The sequence below is a fragment of the Harpia harpyja genome, chromosome 12, assembly GCF_026419915.1.
Source record: "Harpia harpyja isolate bHarHar1 chromosome 12, bHarHar1 primary haplotype, whole genome shotgun sequence".
In the NCBI taxonomy this organism is placed as follows: Eukaryota; Metazoa; Chordata; class Aves; order Accipitriformes; family Accipitridae; genus Harpia; species Harpia harpyja.
Window position 1 is genome coordinate 17,640,056 of NC_068951.1, and position 22,738 is coordinate 17,662,793.

A 22,738-nucleotide genomic window follows, 5' to 3' on the forward strand; every position below is an offset into this window, starting at 1 on the left:
CATTTCCTTTCTTTCTAATATTACAAGTCTAATATCTGTAAAGGAGAGTGACTCATAAATAAAAAAAATGAAGTCCAGACTGCTTTACTAAGAGGAAAAGCTAGTCTAATCTTTCATCCAAATTCTGCATGTCCAAGAACATTCTTCAAAGTGGAGCCACTGGGTATAAAGTATGATGCAGAAATTCTATGCATCTGTTTGTAAAACAGATTTTCTTTAACATATGTTTTAATGAATATGTAATAAAAGCCTAGCAGTGCTCCTCCAGCAGCACACTCATGAGGCTGCCGTGGACAGGCTGGTTCAAACAATCAGAGCATGGGATGATCTTTAGACTGGATCTTTGCCTCAGGGAAGCCACTGCATCTCTGTAAGAAAAAGTTGGGGGCCTGGAAGCATGTCTCCTCATGCATGGCCAAGTGTTTAAAATTGCAAGCTACCACTGCCACCTCCACATAACCCAAACAAGGGTGCTGAAGTTAGCATCTTTTCCCTGTCAGCTTATTTACCAGATTACTTTCTTTTCAGCTGTGTCAGGTAATCAAATCTCCTAACAGTGGATCTTTGCTTAGTTACTGCTAGAGTTATTTCAGCAAATGTAACCCACAGATACTTGCTTTGGGGAGGACAGTCATTTTGCCCTTGGCAAAAGGTATAAATGCCCTTTGGCATTCTTCCACAACAATGGGTGCTCTAATAGTCTCAATACATCAATACATTTTTATACTTTGCCTATTGTATTTCCATGAGATGGAATATCTTATTTAGCTTCATGACCATATTATTACACATTTTGTTCGACTTCATACTAAGTGTAAAGTAACAGATTCACGTCATTACACAAGCAAAGAAATCAAGTCAATTAAATATTACTGGCTTAGGTAACTTTCAAAGGGAATATACTGGTTTTGAAAAATACTCACTGAAGTATTAGCGTGACTAATCGAATGGCTTCCACAGCGACATCATATTCCTTATCAAGTGTCATTGATACAATGCGATCCTGAAAAGGAATTTATTACGGTGACAAAACAGACACACACAAACAGCTATCAGATGAAGAATTCTATAGATTACAAAATAAATTATCTTGGGGAGAAAGATCTTTCAACTAGACACATGAAAGCCCTTTAATATTATTCAACCATTTAATGTACATCTTAGGAAGCTGTATGCTATATGCACAATGGAACAATAGGCAATTACACAGGACTGAGAACAAGCGCTTAACAAACAGTCCTTATCCTTGTATGTTTTCCAGAGAACAAGCAAGAAGACTTTGGAATTGAAGCACTGTTCTGGACTGGTCTTACTTAACAGTTCTTTCCTGAAAAGGAATGTACTTGGGTTGGATGACAGCAGAAAAATTGCCCCACTTCATTCCCCTGAAAACAAATAATTTCAGAGCAATGAATGCTGCATATATGCATATTCGGAAATACTGTAAAGAAAATCACCCCTGAATATATGCATCTGCACATTGCCTATAAAGTTGTGGCCTTCATACCTGGCTATGTCTTAAGGTTTGAAGCTGATCTCAAGAATTACTCTACAGACCTTCCACAGGAAAGTGGGAAGTTCTGTGTTTTGGCTTTGTATTTTCCTATACTCTTTCTAGTGGAGACAAACAGACCACTTTCCAATCTAATGTAATGATTTTATAACTTCTAAGGACCCTGTAGTTATGAGAAGTCTCCTTAGGGTTTCTTTCTCCTTAGTTCCAGCTTGCTCACTGGCAACCAAAAATAGATGTGATTAGCGTATGTTGTTCTCCCTGTCTGGGGAGAATCTCTACCCATCCATAAAAATGCAATATGTGTTGATGTTTTTTGCTTGACTGATCAATTTAATGACAAGAAATTGGGCCATCTGAAAATAAAACTTGATCCTTCTGGCTCGACCTGCTTCAGGAAGGACTAGGTACTGTATGACGTTTTGGGATGTGAAAAAATAGAAGTCAGGGACTGGAAAAGAAACAAGAGATGTGTTAGGAAACAACAGTGAAAGTCACCAAGAACAAATCAGGACAAAATAAAGGTGTTCATCTCTTTTCTCTACTATTCCAGGCACTTAAATGCTTGAAGGTGAATATCAAGCAACTGATGCTTACTTCAATACTAGATTTTAGGAATATCATGGAAAGAACTTGGTTTAGGGCAACCAAGTTGGTGAGGGGCCTGGAGCACAAGTCTTATGAGGAGCGGCTGAGGGATCTGGGGTTGTTCAGTCTAGAAAAGAGGAGGCTGAGGGGAGACTTTATCGCTCTCTACAACTACCTGAAAGGGGGTTGTAGTGAGGAGGGTGTTGGTCTCTTCTGTCAGGTGTCTGGAGATAGGACAAGAGGAAATGGCCTCAAGTTGAGGCAAGGGAGATTTAGGTTAGATATTAGGAAAAATTTTTTTACTGAGAGGGTTGTCAAACATTGGAATGGGCTGCCCAGGGAAGTGGTTGATTCACCATCCCTGGAGGTATTCAAAAAGCGAGTGGATAGGGTACTCCAGGGCATGGTTTAGGGGGCATGGTTAATGGTTGGACTTGATGATCTTGAAGGTCTTTTCCAACCGAAATGATTCTATGATTCTATGATTCTATAAGAATGCATTGTGGCTGTTTCAAGTGTTACCTTTCAACGAAACTAGGTCTGGAGAGATACATTGTGTCACTATGATTGAATGCACCTCTATAAATCACCATTAAGTTCCTGGGAAATTTGATACATTTAACTGTTATACCTAGACAGTTTTAGAGACCGTGAGAAGTCCATGAAGAGAATGAAACAGTGAAATAACTTTCCAAACAGGAAATTCTGTGTATGGACAAGAAAAAAAAATTGCTGTCATTTTTTCCTAAGGTCCTGGCCAAGGAACAACTAACAACAACAAAATCAAGAGAAGGAACAGCCAGAGATACTGATCTTAAAAGTTTCAGTGGAATTTCATATACTCCCTCAAAGTATATCTTAAACTCCAGGAGGGAACTAACTGCACATGAAGGAATAAGCACACAAGTATAAAACTCCTACATCTCTGAAAAAAGCCTGGAAAGGAAAGGGTCTTCTCTCCTGTCTACAGAGCAAGAGGTACTCTGAATTTGGAGTCATTTTGGACTTTGAAACCAACTGATGCAACAATGTTTTCTTATCCAAAAAGACTGTTCTCGCCTCTCAACTTTCCCCAGAAACATCAGGCTTAAAATAAACAGTGTGGATGCATCATTTCTTATTTTCAGCCTTGGTGCCAGCATCTCTGTGTGATGGCACCTGCCAGCCAGGCACCAAGATCCTTGAAAATGAGACCTGAACACCTAATGCCTCTGGAAGGTGTAACTTCTGTGGTTTAGTAAGTTACAAACCCCAGCTGCTCAATCTGCTTTGACAAACATTTCCTGTACTACTGTACAGTGGTAGAATAGGACACAGGCTTCTACATGTAACTTGAAATATTAATTTTCACTGCCTATGAAGATCAGTTTGCAGTTATGTATTAGGCTGTGAACAAGGCTGGCTGAAGAGCAAATCTATCTCCTTTTGCCTCTCAGGCCATGCAGACAGCACTCTCCTGCAAAGGGTCAGGGATGAGGGACAGGAATTAAATGGATACACCTAAATCTGCTGGTGTCTTGACTTTGACACTGACTGCAAAAGAGCTAATTCACATCTTTCCCATGTGGCTTCAGTTAATGTTTGTATTAGACAGGAATTCTTGATAGAAAACAAAAGTCTCCTCTTTGATGGACAAAACTGTTTTTGACAGACAAAGCTTATTTTCTAGCATATCACCTACACAAACAAATGTTGGAAAGAACACACGTCTTTCCGTTGGAGAAGTGACATTATCAGATCCTTGTCACAGCTATCTGGAAGGTGGTGAAATATTAACACCCCAGTACAAGTCATTCTGGATCAAATTAATTTATACTTTGAACAGCTAGAAGATCTCTAGAGAGATTTCTCTTGACAGTTTGAATGGATTGAGCTGAATACCAGCTGAACTGTGCAGGTCAACTGAAGTCTGATGAGGAAATATAAATAAGCAGCATTTAGGTCAATTATTTTTCAGGGGGTGGTGGTAGAGCTTGTGGTGGCGAGACATTTAAGTAATGTATCACAGATTCAAAAACCAGTAATTTGAAACTTTGCTCCATCCTGGTGCCAAAGGCTGCATCCTTGTCAGCACAGCTGTAAATCCAAGTGCAGGCATTTGGCCAGTGCCAGCTTTTTGTTCTCTTGATGTGGCTGGAAACTGAAGCTGATAAACCATCATGTTAAACATATCTGTTCTCTAGGCTCACAGAGACTTTGAACTCACTTTTTCTCTAATTTATTTCATAATGATACAGATTTCTGTAGTAAAAACAGCTTTAATAGAACAGAAGAAAGACAAGGATTCCTAACAGGGCTCCCTTTTGTCTGAATCTTTTTGACAGAAATGAAAATTCCTTGTGCCATTCTAAACCAAGAAGAAATGCACAGGCTAACCTAACTTCTTCTAAAAAAGAAAATTGTCTATACCCTGAAAAAGCCAGGAGGAAATATTTAGAGGTTTCATGTTCCTGTAGTTTTTTGAATTACATTACTGAGTAACTATTTCTCAAAGTGCCTCCAATCGTCTTGAAAAGTTTTGCTGATGGATGGGACAGGTTCAGATTCGAAGCAGCATTTTCTCTTACAAATTATAGGAGGCTAAGAGAGAAGCATCCAGCACATTTTCTAGTAAAGAGAAGCAGATATAGAGACCATGAGAGTTTTAGTGGCCTATTTCAAAATAAATCGAATTACAGAAGGAGCAAATATAAATAAATCTGTAAGTCTGCACAGATAGAACAAGAAAAGCAGCAGGGTTGGAGGGTTCTTTTTTCTCGAGAGTTAACCGGTATTTCTGGTTGTCCTGAGATGATAAGCAAACCAGACTTATGGAGGCATTACAGAAGTAGTCTGAGGTCTGAACCTGTTTGCCAGGTACTCTTTGATGACAGCAAACTTGTCTTTACTGCAATAGTCCCAGAAACTGACTTTATAACATTAGAAGAATACAGGTGCTCAAGTGATCTCACAAAATGATCTAGTTTCATCTCCTACTTTAAAGTCAACCATACCAAGTTCATTCCTGACAGATATTTATTTAACCTCCTTCATTTGAGATTTTTAAGGGCAGATTATTAATAAAGAGTCTGTTCTATTATATAACTATCATTTTGGACAAAAAGCCTTCCTTAATGGCTAGACTTTACTGCAGTTTAAGCATCTTTTTTCTCCATCTCAAGTGAATGTGGTAAAAGGCTGATTACCATTATGTTTTTATGCATCGTTTACATACAGTGAAGATATGACAAGTTTTCTATATTTTGTGCTTTCCTAGATCAAACTGGAAGAGTTAATATTAACTGCAATGACAGACAAAACCAGTGAAGCAATATAAAATCTACAGTGAGAAATACAGTAGGTATTTATGAGTATTTAAATCTCCACTTCTTTTCTAAAGAGAATTTTTCTTCGGCATTATAATCATGATTTAAATGAAAATAGATCAGTCATCTCCACTTCTCTTCCACACAGAATTTGGCATCAGCATTACAATCATTATTTAAACGAAAATAAATAAAATTAGTCTTTCCTTGGGGGGTTCTCCAGAACACAAAAGCAATGGTAAAAGGTGCCAAATGACATGGTGACAGTGCCTGAAAGCTTTCTTTGCAGAGCATCCAAACAGAAGCAATGATGGTATTTCTATACTCATCTCTCCAGATACTTCACTTGTGAAGTAAAGCAGTCATGCCACAAAGTGAATTAACAGCAACATTCTCATCAAGATATTAAACAAAAAGTCAGTGTGTTTGTGCTAGTAAGAAACTCCACGAATTATACTCCTCCAGTATTTATCTCCTAAACAGGACAATTATGCTCAGGGGTTTGTCTAAAAGCACAATGTAAACTCCTGTTGTGCAGCAAGGTATTTCACTGTGTAGAATATCGTGATGCAGATCAACGTATTTCTTCCTCCAAACACAAGCACATATTCAACTAAAAAGCTGTCTTATAAACAATCTTTTGTTACAGGCTGTTACTTTCAGATGTATTTTAGATTGTGTGAAACACCCAGTACACGACCTTACAATTCAATAAATCTAAAATTAAATAAGTACAAGCAGACTGAATAATGACAATATATAAACTATCAATAACACAAACAGATAAATAATCATCCTGGCCAAGCCTGACAAATCTTACAAGATAAACACTGTAAGATGAATTCAGCTTAATCTCAGCATTCAGTAATACAGTTTTACTACTGCAGTTACAAGCCTTGTCACAAACAAATGAGTTTATTTTTGCATTTAATATACATGACTCAAAGACCGCAACAGGATGAGATAGGTGATACTTTTATTTTCTGTACTCCTTCCAAAAATTGTATTTCCTCTTACCTTGAATCTATTAGTGAACAGCTCCAGTTTTGGAAATAACTCTCTGTTGGTATACAGACTCTGAAGAGCTTTCAAACACTTCAACCTCACTTCACCTTGCTAAATAAAACACACTAAGATTAGCTGATAGAATACCCTAATCAAATGCACATGAATATTAACTAATATCATACTGTAATTTGTTTAATGTACATTTAAAATTTTATGCAAATGAATTACCAAAGCCAATCTGCAATTCAGCTAAAAACCAAAAGCCACATGCAGCTGCCTACATACAATGTTAAATTTTCTCCCTATTTGCATATATAAAGAATTTAATGTGCCATCACTTAAACGTCTATTACTGTTTCCCTTTCAAGGAACTCCACAAAAAGATAAAGAATGTAGCAAGTAAATACAAAATAAAGATGTATGATCTCAAGGTGGTTGGTGAAGACAGTGTGGCTATTTATCTTTAGGAAAGAGACTACAGTTAACTTCTGCCTGATATCTGGTGTTTATAATCAATGCACAAGTGTTCAAAATGACTGAGCATGGGCTGCATGTAGCCCACTCAAGCAACTCAGCCGTCTCCAAGCATTGTCTTTCCTTCTCCCAGGGACAGAAGGAGTACACACTGGATTTATTATTCTGAAATTTTCTACATCCCATCTCTCATAGGACAGGCACATGTTGAAGGATGCAAAAGGCCTGAGACCCTCCAGTGGGGAGCAGGCTGCTGCCACAAGAACAACACATCTAAGCCACAGCCTGAGGAGCCCTTGGGAAGAAGAGCAACTTGTGTCTGTCTGTCTGAGTTGTTCTGACGGCAGCAGCACATTCCCAGCTGCTCCTTAGATAGGGTTTGCTTTGATCTGGTGGGCTGTAGGCAGGAAATGTGGGTGTCACCAGACAGTGCCTATGGATCAAGGTCTGTCACCTGTAGGAACAGCTTCATTTCTGAGCCTATCTATTCTATAATCAAGTCTGTATTTAAAAAACTGCTCAAGCTAAAAACTGAAAGAACGTTCAGAGACTGACATAAAAACAGAACCTAAAAATAATTTTAAGTTTCTTTCCTCCTTCCCACTTATTTCAAAAATTGAAATAGAAGATAAAAGAAGGACAGAAGTTGAAAGGAGGATTTTCAGAAGAACTTTTCCTTGAAGAACTATTGTTCCTAAGAAATCATCTCCTTGTATGAGGAGTCTCTGAGCACTCATGCTCTCTTCTAGGGAACTTTTTGACTACCGTTGCAGAGAAAGTCAATGAGATGAAAGTTAAGTTTAAAGGACCTATCATAAGATCCTTCAAGGCACAGAAAAGAACTTTCTTGAAGAAAAATTTTATATGGATGTGATCAACTGCTAAAAAAGCACAGAGAAATGCTGTTTGTCATTCTTCTTTTAATGGTACCTGTGTTGCAGTACCAGAAACGGTGTTTCCTCTGCTGTGTGGCATTCAGAAAGGCCAGGATCTCTGGAGTCATCACTAATCATTAGCAGAGGATGTAAGCCTCTTACGGCCTTAGCTTATTTAGCCACAGAGGATCAGCATCAGTTTTGGCATGTGATGAACACTACAGAGCAACAGTGAGGTAGCAGGTTTAGTTACAAATCCACTGAAGACTGTCCCGTTTGTGACCAGATTGGCTTGTTATTCAGCCAGTGCTGTAGTCCCAAAATGCAAAACTCTGAATTGGTTAGGTACAGAAAAAAAACCAGTGCCAACAGCAATGAGACTTGAGACCTGTGCAGATAAGGTTTGGACTCCCCGTGGAGCCCAAAGCCCTTGCGGGCTTCACCAAACACCGTGGATCAATGGTCCTAGAGTTAAGTTCAGGCCTGATACTGAGGGTCTCTGTAAGTCTTAAGTGAGCAAATCAAGCAAGGTAGATAGGAAGTGCACCTGTGAACGTTTGGTACTCGCGTGGCTTGCCAGGAGACTGAAGCCAGATGCTAACAAAAGCATACTGAACCAGGCTACTATCCTCCTGCCGCTCACCAGATACGAGGCAGAAGACAAGTAGTGACTGCAGGAGTAGGTGAGAAGGAGAGAAAAGTTGTGTTACACCTGGTCCCTCTAGCTGAGGGCAAAGGCCCAGGAGACAAAGAGGCAATCCCAGGAAATGACTGCCTTTCTTGGCAGACAAATGATAGGAGGAGGACTTTCTCTGATAGCAAAAAGGTCTATTTTTTAAACTGTTGTTCAAGGAGAGAATTAATCTCTTTGGAGAGGGAAGGGCCCCTGCATGTCAGCTTGCTAATCCTGTTATGAAGGTTTTAAATTAGAGTCAGGGGAGATTAATGACAGGAACCCACGAGGAAGCATAAACAGCAATGACCTGGACAAGAACCTAAGGCAGGCAGAAGTGAAGTGTACATGGATATACTGCACTGAAGTGCAGAATGGAGGAGTAGCAATGTGCCAGAGACAATCAACATGCCAGACACAAGATGTTTCTTCAGTAACTATGAGAATTGTCCAAGTAACATGAGCTTTTAACACCCCAAACACTTCTTGGGGAAAGAAACAGCAGAAATTTCCTATCTAGCAAGGAAGTAAGTGGGTGGGAATGCTAAAGTTAGGGTAATTCCTAAGAAACTTTTGCCAGGGTAAAAGCTGCAAACAGCAATACAGAGCAAGGACAGGAAGAGACTTACTAAACTAAGAAATGAACTTATTTAACTCATGAATTAATTAGGAGTTCAAGCACAAGAGGAATACAAAAACCAGAAGGAAGATAAAATAAAAAAGGCCTGGGCAAAGTATGGAATGGACACAAGAGGTAATGAAGAAAACTTTCTGGAAATATGTTTGTAGCACAACAAAGAAAAGTTAGTTTGCTTTGAAGGAAGAGGAAAAAAGTAATCGTCACTTTTTATGTGCACAGTGGCAGGAAAAGAAACAATAAAATTACAACACAGACTATTTAGCTTACGCGAGGAAGAACTTTTTAGTGGCAAACATAGTTAAGCACTCAGACTGCTACAGAAAGCTGTGGAATAACCAACACTAGAGGTTTTTTTTAGAAAATATGACTGTGAGAACCACTGTGGGTTACCTTAAGCAGGGAAGGAATAAACAAAAATATTTCCTGGACTAGATTTTAGCCAGATTTTTTGCAATTCTGAGCTTAAGGTCATAGAGAATATGACTCAACCTAAGGCAGCAAATATTTGCGACCATGCAATACCTTTAATTCTGTTAAAGAAAATGAGCATCACTTTCCAGCTATTTTTGTGTAGTCACATCTATGCTTTTCAGCCAGAAAGAACATATCTGAAAGGAAAGCCTTGCTATTTTCTAAGTAACAGACAAAATATTTGCATTATCAGCATTCTAAAACTAAGACCTTCCATTCTCCTGAGTTACATCTTCCAGAAAAATGTACTTACTTGGGGTTTTGTCCAATTTATAGCTGTGACACTTGAATATTGCAAAATCCTGAATTCATCCATACTGTCATCAGTTCTATGCATGCCTCTTTCTCCACTCTAATTATTCCTGTAATTCTCCTTCTCTCAAAGCATTTTTACATAATTATTTATATTTTTTATTATTTTTGTTATATAAAATTCTTTTTCATGAATGAGAAATGCTTTGCATCAATACTTAATTGTTAATGCTTTATTTACAATTTGAAATTAGAACCTAAAACAAAAACATCAAATGTTTATCAACACTTTAATAACAAACAGTTCTCATATTTTCCCTATTTTTGTTGAGATAATCCTCCAGACACTTCTGAGTTTTGAGCAAAAAATTGTTACCGCTGGTAACGAAGCAAAAAGCAATACATACACCTTTCATGCCAGCAGTGTGGGGTAGTCTACATTTGTCTGGGAGAGTCATGCTCTACTCAAAATTCCCTTTAATATGGCAGACCTGTGAAAAAGAATCCATCCTGATGGAAACACATCATTGTCATATTTTTTACACGCTGATCACAGGACTCGAAGCAATAATCTGTAACTCTTGTGTAAGTCTCACAGTGATCTGTAGCCTGGCCTCAAGCCACCTTAGATTCTTATTAATGTTCCATACAGCTGATACTTTTGAGTATTAATTTGCCATCTCCAATGAGAACCAGACTTTTCTTAACATTCAGGGATACCACAGCCACAGAAATGGTAATTAAAGGTGCACTGCTATGTGTCGGCTCACACACCAGATGAAGGCTTAGATCACATAGAGATGATGACTTTTTGAGCCCCCAGAAACACAGTTTTAAGTATTTTTTAAATAGGTGGGTGGTCAAGAGAGGCAGCAAAGTAGTTTCTCTCTTTTCACCCTTCATGTTTCTTCTTTTGGATTTTTCCCGTTCTTTTTTGGTGGCTAAGGGTATCCTGCTCTTTTTTAAAATTTATCAGGATTTAATAATAGATAATTAATTTGCTCAGCTCTTTGCTCCACCATATTTCTGCAGACTGCACTGTTTGTTTTTTTCCTCTTGCATAGAAAAATGATCTAAATTACTGGGTATCTTCAATCCTACAGTTTATGGGATGACTATGATATACTGTGTTGCATTTTGATGCTCTAGGGTGGTGTATTTTGAGGTAGTCTGCTGCCTAATGACAGAAATAGTTACACTGCCAGAGAGAAACAGATGAAAATGTCCTGCAGCACAATAGTACCTATGGCAGGAGTATTCCTGGCAGGAGAAAGCTGTTGTGCTCTGTCTGCATGTGCCCACTCAATACCATTTATGAAGATAATGTGTATCATCTGATGCATTTTTTTTTATTTTCTCAAGCTTTCCCAAACCCAAGGAAATCAGGTACCAAGTATATAAAGTTAAACATTCCAAAGTTTGGAAAAACTACAGTTTCAGTTTCTATATAATCTTAAAAACAAGTTCTATTTTTTCATCCTTTTAAGTTAGGATGCCATCACAACGAAGTATTCAAACACCATCTGTTCCAGAGGACCCTGGGTTCATTCCTTTCACAGAAACAGTCAATGAGTAAAGTAGTGGCACACAAAGAAGGAAAAGGCATTTTCTTATGTGTCAGGAACTGGTGTAAGAACCATGATTGTCTAGGTATCTAGAGACACAATTATGGTTTCAAAACAATTCCATGCATCAGTGAGGCAGGTGAAAATTAAGACTGGATAGTCTGATTTAACTTTTTTTTTTTTTTAAGAGGTTTCTTTATGCAATTATATTATAATGTTATATATTTTTAATTTATGCTCCCAGATCAACGGGAATGAAAAAGAAGCTTAAAAGGAGAGAAAGGCAGAACTAAAAACCCATATTCAAATGAGAAAGTAATCTATAAAAAACAAAAAAGCCCTATAGACATTCATCTGAAATCTGGGAAAGAGATAGGATTAACATATAAAATATACAGATTTCCCAAATTAGAGAAGTAAACTTCTGCATCCTACCTCTGAAAGACTACACTGGAGCTACTACAAAGAAGTGCAAGAACTGTATCTTCCCTGTGGTTTAATTTGTATGTCTTCTGAAGTAGAGTATGAAACTGATCATGAATCTTTTGCACTGCTGCCTCCTCTCTTTTTTGTAGTAGCAAGCTTCCAGAGAAGTTAATCATTTTGGGGAGACTTCTGTTCATATGAAACGGAAGTACCTTATGATTATTGCCTTAGCCTTCATCTTTTCCGTATTTTAAGTACTGATCATAGCAAAAATTATCTCCTGATCAAAGCAAAATCAAGAAATTTAGGTATCAGCTGGCAAGTTTTTCAGGTTGTGCCAATGAAAACCACGCTGTCAAGGGATCTTGTACTTTTGGAGGGTTTGCATTTTTAATTGGTTCTTATTCTGTCTTTTTTCAATATATTCTTCCCATTGCACTTCCTTCCTCCTTTCTGTGCCTCCCCAAATGTCTCTTTCTCTTTTTCATGCTTTGACACGTGGCTCACCTGCCTCTGACTCTTCCCCTATTCTACTTAAAATCTGTCTCACTCTATACATTAAACATACATTATATAAATAAAAAATATCACATATCACGTATACCAGGATATTAAACAGATTAGCTAGTGATTTAAAGACTTAGAACCCCAAGGCACTTCTGAGGCCTGCAATGAAAAATATTACAAAGCAAGTAGAGGCAGGAGAGTAGCCTGATAGAATTCTTCTGTGTCTGGTCCAGATGGAAAACCGTTTTTTTTTACTATAACATCATAATGTAAAATTTGTTTGATATGAAGAACATTAAATTTTAAAAAGCTGAGGTATAAAATATATGTTAAGGATGCAGGCAGATGACTAGACCCTGGCCTGAGGTTAAGCTAACTGAAGAGGATGTGAGAAACTATTGGACATGACATGAGAAATGGCTGGACATGACAGATAAGAGTGTGAGAAGCTGACACCAGTCACAGACAGTGCCGTAAGGAATGGCTGGATTTCACAGATGGTTAAAGGGAGTTATGTGAGAAATGGCTGGACTTCACAGATACTAGAAGGGAACTGAGAGCTGTGAAGTGCAACGCTACTAGATTGTGCTCTCCCATTGGAAGTGCTACTTTCTGGAAACGTTCTGCAAGGATTAGGAAGTGCTCCAAAAAATCCACTGCAATTATTCAGGGGATAATTTATTTTTAATTAAAAACCCTAGAGTAAAATAAAGTCCTCCACCACACGTAAAATCCTAATCCTCCAACCTGAGTTGACCTCCCCACTGATTTGATAACTTGAAGCAATGATCTCTACCTCCTGAAGCATGCCTACTAGTGAGGCACACCAATGTTAAAAATGAGGTACACAGATGGAGCAGCAGCCCTGCCCCTCAAAGCACTGTGACAGCTATGTTTCCATGTCCAAGCTTTAATGATAGGAAGCGTAGTGTCTCTAGAGTAAACAGTGGTCATGATTGATTGTAGCAGTAAGCAAGATCTTCCTCCTAATCAAGTTTTGTAACAATGAGATGTAATGTAAAAGTTTGGGGAAAGTTTGTAAAGTAAAAGTTTGAGAACTACAGGTTTAGAGAGGGAAGACATCGCATATCTAGTATCTAAAGCATACAGGGTATTCTTAACAAGTAAATTGCTGGTGAAAATCAAAGTGAGATGCAGATCCTTGTCAGCTATAGCTAAAGCAAAAGAACCAGTGGCAGCTAACTTCTTTCATTAGTGAAAGCTAACGTCTTTCTAACTGATCTTGTTCAGACTTCAGCAAAAGAGTGACCAAGTCATATCCTCAATGTTAATATGCTGTCCCAAGTTATTGAAGAAATCATCCTTTTAAAGAATCAGCTGTTAACTACCAGTTATGCAAGTCATAATGAGGGAAGGAATAAAGACATAAAGACAAGAACGAACTTGCAAACTTTTAATTTTTTTCCAGCAGTGCTCCTAGGAAAAAAGAATAGTCTGAATCAGGATGCTGGAATTTAATGAGCATTTCAACAGTATAGGTGGGTCTCATCTGTTTTCCTTGGATAATGTTAGCAGAAGAGTTTAGAGTAAAACAAGTGTTTCTAGTGGTTTTGGTGAGAGTAGGAGGACAGCTAGTCCCAGTTGCTGCATGGTGTACAAAAAACCCTATACAGTCAGAAGTGCAAAGTCCTGTTCTATTAGCATTAGGGATGGGCTACTCTTGCTGCAGGAACTGAGTGGTATTTAGGCCTGTTGCCACCCAGCGGAGGCATGTTGTGGATACCATCAGTACTAAGAACTGTGGTGAGATAGGAAAGAACTTCTGGATATAAATCTTTTTACTTCCACCTGGTGTTTCAACAATTGTTTGAAGAAAAAGCTCAAGAGAACCTTGAAGAGATTCTTCAAGGGAAAATGAATTGATGAGAACTCCACTGGTTGTGGAGCCAGTGGCATCTGTTGGGGACCCAGAGATGTTCTATTTCCTCTAACTATTGGGCAATATAAATGGAAGACACATCTGGAAACCTCTTTTTCATTCTGCTTCAGACACAAAGGTTCTCAGGGATGATCTGAGGACACTTCTCTTTCTCTTGTAATCAGAAGAAAAGCACCACGGAAACATTTCTATTAAGATATTCTAAAGGAGACTGAAAACACAAAAAGCACATGAACCAAGCGTGTAGTCTAGGAGTGGTGTATCCTAATTTAAGTGAATACCTTGAAATAAGCTGCTTGAAAGATAAATAACAGGCAAGAAAAAAGAACAATCTCTTTATAAATCAAAGATGATATACTAAACATGTCTTGGGTAGTATAACAGCAGCAACGTACAGTACACTGCTATGTACAGTAATACACAATACTTACCCTGTCATGTAGTGTCCAACCAACATATTTTAAATAACTATCATTCAGGAAGGCATCACTGTACATTTTCATCCAGACACCAATTTCTTCAATACAGACAGCTCTAATCTCAGCAATAGCATCACTAATAAGGAAAAAAGAGAAGTATTAACCAGATTACAGACACATATCATGTACTTCTCATTCCCATTGCCCTAGCTGTAAAATTTTGCTTTTACTTTTGATGAACTTCACTATGTAGGGCCTGTCACTGTTCTCACTGCCGTCTCGCTGACTTTCTGTTCCTTTACATCCTTGAACTCATTGATCTATCTAAAAATTTCAATATTTCTACATTCAGATATGGTATTTCCATTATCTCAAAAAATCCTCACCCTAGTTTGCTTCTTAGTCTCTTACTCCATCTTTTACTTCCCTCTTTTCAAACAGAACTATGAATTGAAGCTACAAACCTCCTCTAGACAATCATCTCTGAAACATCGTCACCAACATTTGCTTAGCAGGCTTGACTCTCTCCAGCTAGAGGTGTAGAAAAATTGCAAGGTGGAAATAGTTATTTGGTTTAACCAAAGGAGCCCACCAGAGGGGCAGAATGGGATTTGGTACATAAACAGATCTTGTTTCATGCACTGCGTGAAAGCCCCTATAACAAAACCCAGGAGAATGTTTACATTTCAACATGGGTTTCTTCCAGTTTTCTTACTTTTTGCTACATTGTGACTGTGGCAAGTGATGAAAAAGGCAGACAGATCTCGGGCAGACTTATCAGCTGCTTATTGAGGAGGGGCAGCAGGAAACTGTCTGGAGAGATCACCTAAGGAGATAGGGGATGGAAATTATTTCAATCTGATTGGCACTTTCCTGCCTGACTGACATAGAGCATGGCATATTTACTAATAATGGACGATGGCTAAACAATGAAAACAGGGACTGGGGCCATCTGGCCCTTTAGTAATTTCATCTCTGAGACATCTGTTACTATGAGAAATCACTTGTGCCACTCCAGCTGGCACTGCTTCACAGTTCAAAATTTCAGCTGTAATGAAAGAGCAACATAAAGAGCTACTGTACAGAAGAAGGGAATGTCTGGTGCTTTGCAAACACCAGCCTTGCTTATAATTGAGACTCTTGTTCTGTATTTTTATTAAAAAATCTTTTTGGAAAAGGAATAAACATAAATTTAATTCTAAACCAGCACAAACAGAGCCCCAAAATGAAATCTAATTTATGGGGTGGGGGGGTGGAAATTCCAAGCTTCAAGCAAGAGAATAATTGCAAAATAAGAGAAACTATATTTTCCCTAAAGTCTTCAATTTTACAAAATATAAATAAAATGCACTCAATCTTATGGTCAAGATACTTACTGCATAAGTTCATACACACAAAATAGTATAACAAAACCATGATTACTGCATACTGTGACTGCCTATGTACTTCCAACCTTCAGACTGGTCCACCTCAGTAGGAGCCATTGTACTGTATATGATCTTCCAGATACCAAGGTGAAAACCACAGTTCCTACATGAACATGGCAATCACTCACAGTATCACACATGACTAGATGTGAAACTTCTACAGTGAAGTCTCTGTTTTTCTCATTCAATTTCAAATTATAGGGAGGAAACTGTACTGATGTAACAGCATAAAACATGCATTTAAAGCTAATGTATGAATGTGAGGGGGAAATTTGTAGGAATGCCATCAAACCACTATCATTGTCTCTCTTCGCCTACATGAAACACATTGATTCTATCAACTTCCAAACAGAATCATTAAAACTGGTCTGTCAAACTCCCTAAAGACTCTATAACCTCAAAACCAAGGTAAATGTCAGTCCACAATGTAGACAAGCTGCATTACAAGAAGAGTAGGACATTAAAGAAGCTGTTCCTACCAGGGATTTCTCAAACAGGTTTTAGATACTGTAAGGACGAATGTGCTAAAATATTCCATTCAAGGGTTTGCACTATAAAAACTGTATTCATTATGGGGAATGCAGCCACAATGAAGACAAGTTTTAATTAAAACTATGAAGTTGTATATTACTTCACACTAAACTAGATTAGCAATTCTCTTATATGGAACTATTTTTAAACTATTTTTAAAACAAAATATAGGTGGAAGGAATCAGAATGCAAGACTTAAAGAACGATCTAAAGGATCGGTAAGTATGAATCTCAAGAAAAAGAGGGGGAGCCACATACGCAGCAACAAAAAGTACCCATGAAGACACTTCCACTAGGGGATGATAGCCTTAGTCCTCACATCCAAGTAGGTTATTTCACCACCTTATAAATTTACTAACTGTGAAGCATTTTGGAAGGATTTAATGGCAATCCCCAAAAGAACCCAAGTGTCAACAGCTATTTAATCATGCAGCACAGCCAGCCAAAAACCAGGAAAATTTATCTTTTCTGTAAGAATGCATTCAAGCTTCCCTAGACAGACAGTGAAAAACCGATTCTTGATTCAAAAGCTTCTCAGGGATCCCTAGGCACTATGGACACTCACTCCAAGCTGCTATTTATAATTAACAAAAAAAACCCACCCCACCCCCAAAAAAAAGAAAAAAGAAAGAACAAATCTATTCAACTAATTACACGATTTAGTATAATAAAAATTTAACATCTTTAGTATAATTGAAAATGGGAAAGAATCATGCATAAGGCATGTGAGACTAGCAAACAGACTCAAGTTGCTGGAGAGGCAGGAGAATTTGTGAGACACCAATTTCCCACTCCACCACCACTGTGTTACCGATAAGAATTCCTCTTCTTGCAGGAATCACTAACACATATTCTATGCCCGTACAATGCTGTATCAAACACAATATAGCCAAAAAGCCTTTATAACTTTGCTATGCATGTGATCAATTGCATGTTATTAAACTATAATTCTTTTCTTATGATTTTTACACACTTAAATATATTTTAGCTTCTTGTCATAGTCACTATGAATTTGTTTTTGAAAATATACACTATTTGTGGATGACACAAGAACATATAAATAATAATCATACCAGCATTGGAAGTAATTATAAATTAGTGATGTAAGTTTGTATTACTTGCCAAATGCTTCTAGAAAGGAACAGAATCTAGTCCAGCACGGAATCCAAAACTAATGCTGGATCTACAAATATTAGACATAAAATATATTTAACCTTCTTTTCAGCAAACTACAAAGTAATTTCTATGCAGTGAATAGGAAACACTTAGCAAACTATTCGCAGCAAAATTCACAACCTATATTCCTACTCTTAGTAAAGAGACCCTGCATGATGCAGCTTCGTAAAGAGATTTGACAAAAGGGGATCAGGTAAGAAATTCACTGGTTCCTTTTAAAATTTTGGGTTGACAAGGCAGGCCCATAAAACCTAGGACAAACCATAGGAAACAGTGTCAGGAAATAGGCTTTACTAGTTGATTGTTTCTCTGAAACAGTGCCATTTTAGCATATATTTCATGCTAAATTACACTCATGTATTCTGATTTAGGCCAAAAGTAATTAGGACCTTGAAACATAGAGTCTATAAAGGATAATTGGGATATGTCAGGTGGAGACTGGTATGCTCTTCAGGGTCTTGCTGGAGTGGTTGCCAGTTCCAACTCCTGGGTTCTCTCAGTCTGTTGTCTGATCACAAACTCATTTAGGTTAATCAAGATCAAAACTGAAAGCAATTTAAGCTAACCTGGCTGATATACACTGAAGTGGATGCATAAATCCTTAAAGCATTACCAGTGTTCAGGGAAAACACCCAAGGCAAGTGATGGAGATGACTAGCAGAGCAGTAACTGTTTCAAGACTTCTTGGAAGTTCCTAAAGGATGCCTGGCTACACTCTTATTGCATGTTTGCGTGCCTGATGTAACAATTGGGAGTTGTTGCCTCTCACATCTTGCTCTTAAGACAGAGAAAACTACAGATAACCTTCAGAATAACATGATATTACTCAACATGCAAATTGGATATCAACAGAAAAAAAAAGATGTTTTAGTCAATGGATTTAGATAAGAGTTAGTCTATGAGAAAACTTTCTAACAAAGACAGAAACAAGGGTCACCCACCTGCCTTTGGCATTCTTTGAGATGGAATCTCAAATTCCCAATCAAGGGACATGAAATGGTGCAGCTCTACAATAATATACCATTGCCAGTTGGGCCAAACTATGCCTGTCTCTGGGGCTCCTTGACAGTTTTGAAACATTTTGACTATGTAGAGAAAATGTCTTTTCTACCACTCTCTCATCTCTGGACCTGAATTAGGACCCCATAAGGGAAGAAGCGTAAGAAAAATAAGTGTGCAGAGCCCAATTCCAAAATTCACACTGGTGAATGCTCGCTGCATATCCCACTCCTGCGAGGGGCTGGTAAGCAGCACTCGCATTTCTAAGTAATTCTACAGAGTGCTACTTAAATAGCTATTTCAATAATGTGTTACTAAGCTGATTATCCAACGTTCTTGCCAGACCAAGGAATTGTATTGTTTGAAGGCATGACTTGAATTTCAAGATGTAGCTCTACGTATCCCTAAAACCAGTGTTTCTCAAAGACTTACCATCCTAACACCTTTGCTTATATGAAGTATGGTACATGGCTTTGTGGGATAGGGAACAGTATGTGTTTTTAAACTTAATATTAAGGTCAAACTCATTTAAGTACAAAGACGTAACTTTTTGCCTTTCTCTTGTTTTTCATGCCTATTACAGTCTCAGTAATTTCTATCTGTTTTTTCAATATACATAAAAATGTAATGAATTTTCTTGTCACCTAAGATATATGTTTCACCTCCTTGGGATAACATGTTTATGGGGGAGGGAAAAGGATTTTTCTATGGTTTTGTTTGGATTTTCATTTCCCTGTGCTGACTGGTTTTTGCTCATCGCAGTCTCACCAGACTTCCATCTAATATCCCCTCTCCCTTTTTTTCATGCAACACTCTTGTTTCCCAGAGTGGAACTCGCAAGTAACTTGTCACCATCATCCTATTTACTCAGTAGGAGGGAAAGGGGCACCTTGGAAGGAGACAGAAGCATCTTCTCCATAAAGATGGTATCTAGATTTGGCAAGTTTTACCTTAACTATCAGTACTGCCAAAATAATACCTCGGGACAGGCTCACTGCATTGCATAACAAAACCATCATGCCCATCAGTCTGAGGATCCCCATTCAGGTCTGCCAGAAGTTAAAACTGTAATAGTTGTGTTTTGCTGGACATTCACACCTGGAGGATAGCTCTTTGAGCATTCAAAACAAAAAGGTATTATGAAGTAGGACTCAAATAAGAATTCTCTGAATCTTGCCCTCTGAAAGGGAAATGTGTCTGGATGCACATTGCTAAGTCAAAAGCAAGGAAGTAGCAAAACCAAAATATTGACATCTCAGGTAACAGTTGAGAGTGATGAACATTTTATAAATACTTGTTACATCTGAGAAGCTATGTGGCAATCATCTCAGATTCAAAGTAATCTCTGATATGCAGATACAACTGAATTGAAGAAATAGGCCTCCCCTCCTTCTTTTTTTTTTAATATGCAGGTACCCAGCAAGCAATTTTCAGCTTGTTTTAACTTCAGACAAAAAAAAAAGGTTACTTTTAAGATCCCTGACCTACCAGTATATAGTATCTCATTACTACATAACAAAAGTATTACTCATACAGACACACAACCGGTTATTTTGAGATTAGGATTTCTGAACATCACCATATCCAAGACCCTACACATGCCTTGTACAATCAATTTCTGAGTATTCCCAAGGACTGATATTCTACAGCCTCTCTGGACAACCTGTTCCAGAGTCTGATTACCCTCGTGGCCTTGCAGTCCTATTTACCACAGTCACCACCTCCACTGGTTTTATACTCACCAACATGAGCTCAGCAACTTGACTCTAACTGAATTTACTCTTACGTCTCCCCTTTGATGTTAACTCTCAGTTTTAGACATGATAAAAAAAAAAATCAATAAACAACTAAATATGTCATAAAGCAACATAAAAACAGTCAGAAAAAGTGATTCAGGAAAGAGATACAGAAATATGCAATGAGGTAGGAACATCTTCTGCATGTTTATTAAGAATATCTCAATTTTTGACTACATCTGCTGTTAACACTAGACTAACATTACACCTAGATAATTGTTTAGCTGTTTCTGCAAAATTTTTTTTTTTTAATGTGAGAAGGGAGCAATGAAATATTCCAGTAAATTGGAAGCCAATCTACAGAAAGAAGATGTAACCTCACTACAACACTAGCTTACTAGTATGAAGACAGCTACATTCTGAGTGAAACAGTTTTTGGTGGCTTTTTGTTTAGATCAAGGACTTGCTATTTAAGTTACAAAGGTCACTAAGCATGAATCACTGTGGCAGAGTCTGAATCATATTATGGAAAAGGATTTATTCTCTGGGAATAATTAAAATAACGTTCTTTTCAAATCATTACCACTTGTGCATAGTCTAAGGACTGTAAAATGATGTCAACTTTATAAATCATTTGAACTGTTTGAGAGAAGGAATGCTTCAGAAACATTATGGAAGCAGATAACAGTTGGAAATCATTTCCTTTTTTCTCCCCACTCCAGCCCTGGTTTTCTCTTTAATCAGCTGGTTTTAATACAGGTATTTTTTTCCCCTGTATGTTCTTGCACAGCTGTGACTGCAGAAATTTGAATCTATGGTATCTGTTGTCTGCAGATTACTCACATTCGAGTACATGTTGTAACAGACTCTCTTAGGAGCTTCACAGAACTTAAGGAAGCCAAAGAGATGATGACTCCTCACAAAAGTGGCTCTTGGGGGCAGACTTGGAAGCAGTTACTTCTTCTGACCCTCTCTGAACAGCACAGAAGTGGTCCCACCCACCTTGCTCAGAGCACACCACTACTTGACTAATATCAGCAAATTCTTCAGTGGCCTAACAGTGTCAGCCTGGGTATCTTTTATCAGGGCACGGATAAGCAGAGTTTATTTATTTGGCCTCTCCTTTGTTACAGCAATATCAGCAAAATCAGGCTTTTACTAATGGTGGCAGGAGGCATGAAAAAGAAATCTTGATTACAAAAGGAGGATTTAAAAAGAAAGAAAGAAAAAAAAAAGAAACAGCATGTAGACCATCAAAAGGTAGAGTCTTTTTCCAACCCCACACAAGAGCATGAGCTACTAGGAAAATATTTTAAAGTGACTTCTTGTTTGATACAATCCACTAAATTCTGAAGGGACAAAATGGAAACACTCCTTGCATTTAATTTCTTCAACTTCATTACCTACATGCCATAAAAGCTGCTTTCATACCAAAATCGTCTGAGTGCTATACTGAGCTAATATCCTAATTTGCCTGTTGACTCTGTATACGTATTCTTCTGTTGCCAAGTAGCTCAAGGCTTACTGACCACAAACTATAAATTTTCTTTCAAGTATCATGCTTGGTTACTGAAGATACATACTTCAACTCCACTGTGTTGTTCACACTCACATATTTCTTAGCACGTGCCCCTTCCAAGTTTCCTGCATGCTTTTCTCCGTAATTACAATAACCCCTCTGCCCAGCTGAACTATGGGTTCCTCTTCACCTTCTAACCCTCTTCTCATACACCGTCTTGTTTTCTGCTGTTTGTCTAAAAGATTTCATAAATGATAAAGTTTTAAACTAGAATTTAAATCTGAAAGGTTAATTGCATAGTTTAGTATCCTTGAATTTTATCTTTTGACTTCATAAGTCAATTAACATTTAAAGAGCTGGTTGCACCAAGATGCTGCAGATGCTCTGATGTATCTTGTGATGCAAAACAACCCTAAATCTATTTTAAGACTACTGCTCTCTGATAAACCACACTCCAAAATAGCATGCACCACTCCAAATCCACTGCTTTGTGCAATTCTAAAATAAACAGAAGTGCACACATGTGCACATTGACACACACACGAATATATATAACGTGCTGTGGTTTTGTATTCGCAAGACATAGCATATTAACTATTAAAAAACCCCTTTGTTACGTGCTAACACTGCAATTACTTTTTAACGTTCTTGCTACAAACATCCAAAACAATTCACAAATGAAAAATACATGTTAACTGGAATTAAGGCTTTTGATTGCCTTTATGTAATTTAAG

At 37.8% G+C, this 22,738-nt stretch overlaps 1 protein-coding gene across 11 annotated transcripts in view; it reads right to left on the reverse strand.

Annotated features, from left to right (window-relative positions):
• Positions 1-22,738, reverse strand: part of STAG1 (stromal antigen 1) — a 207,162-nt gene that overhangs the window by 60,022 nt on the left and 124,402 nt on the right. For 10 of the 11 annotated variants that reach the window (XM_052804003.1, XM_052804002.1, XM_052803998.1 and 7 more), the window contains 3 exons: positions 14,629-14,752; positions 6,424-6,522; positions 924-1,003 (listed from right to left, as the gene is read on the reverse strand). In XM_052804003.1, the coding sequence (XP_052659963.1) occupies positions 924-1,003; positions 6,424-6,522; positions 14,629-14,752 (303 nt within the window). The remainder of the gene's footprint in view (positions 1-923; positions 1,004-6,423; positions 6,523-14,628; positions 14,753-22,738) is intronic. The other variant, XM_052804005.1, reaches the window with a different exon arrangement.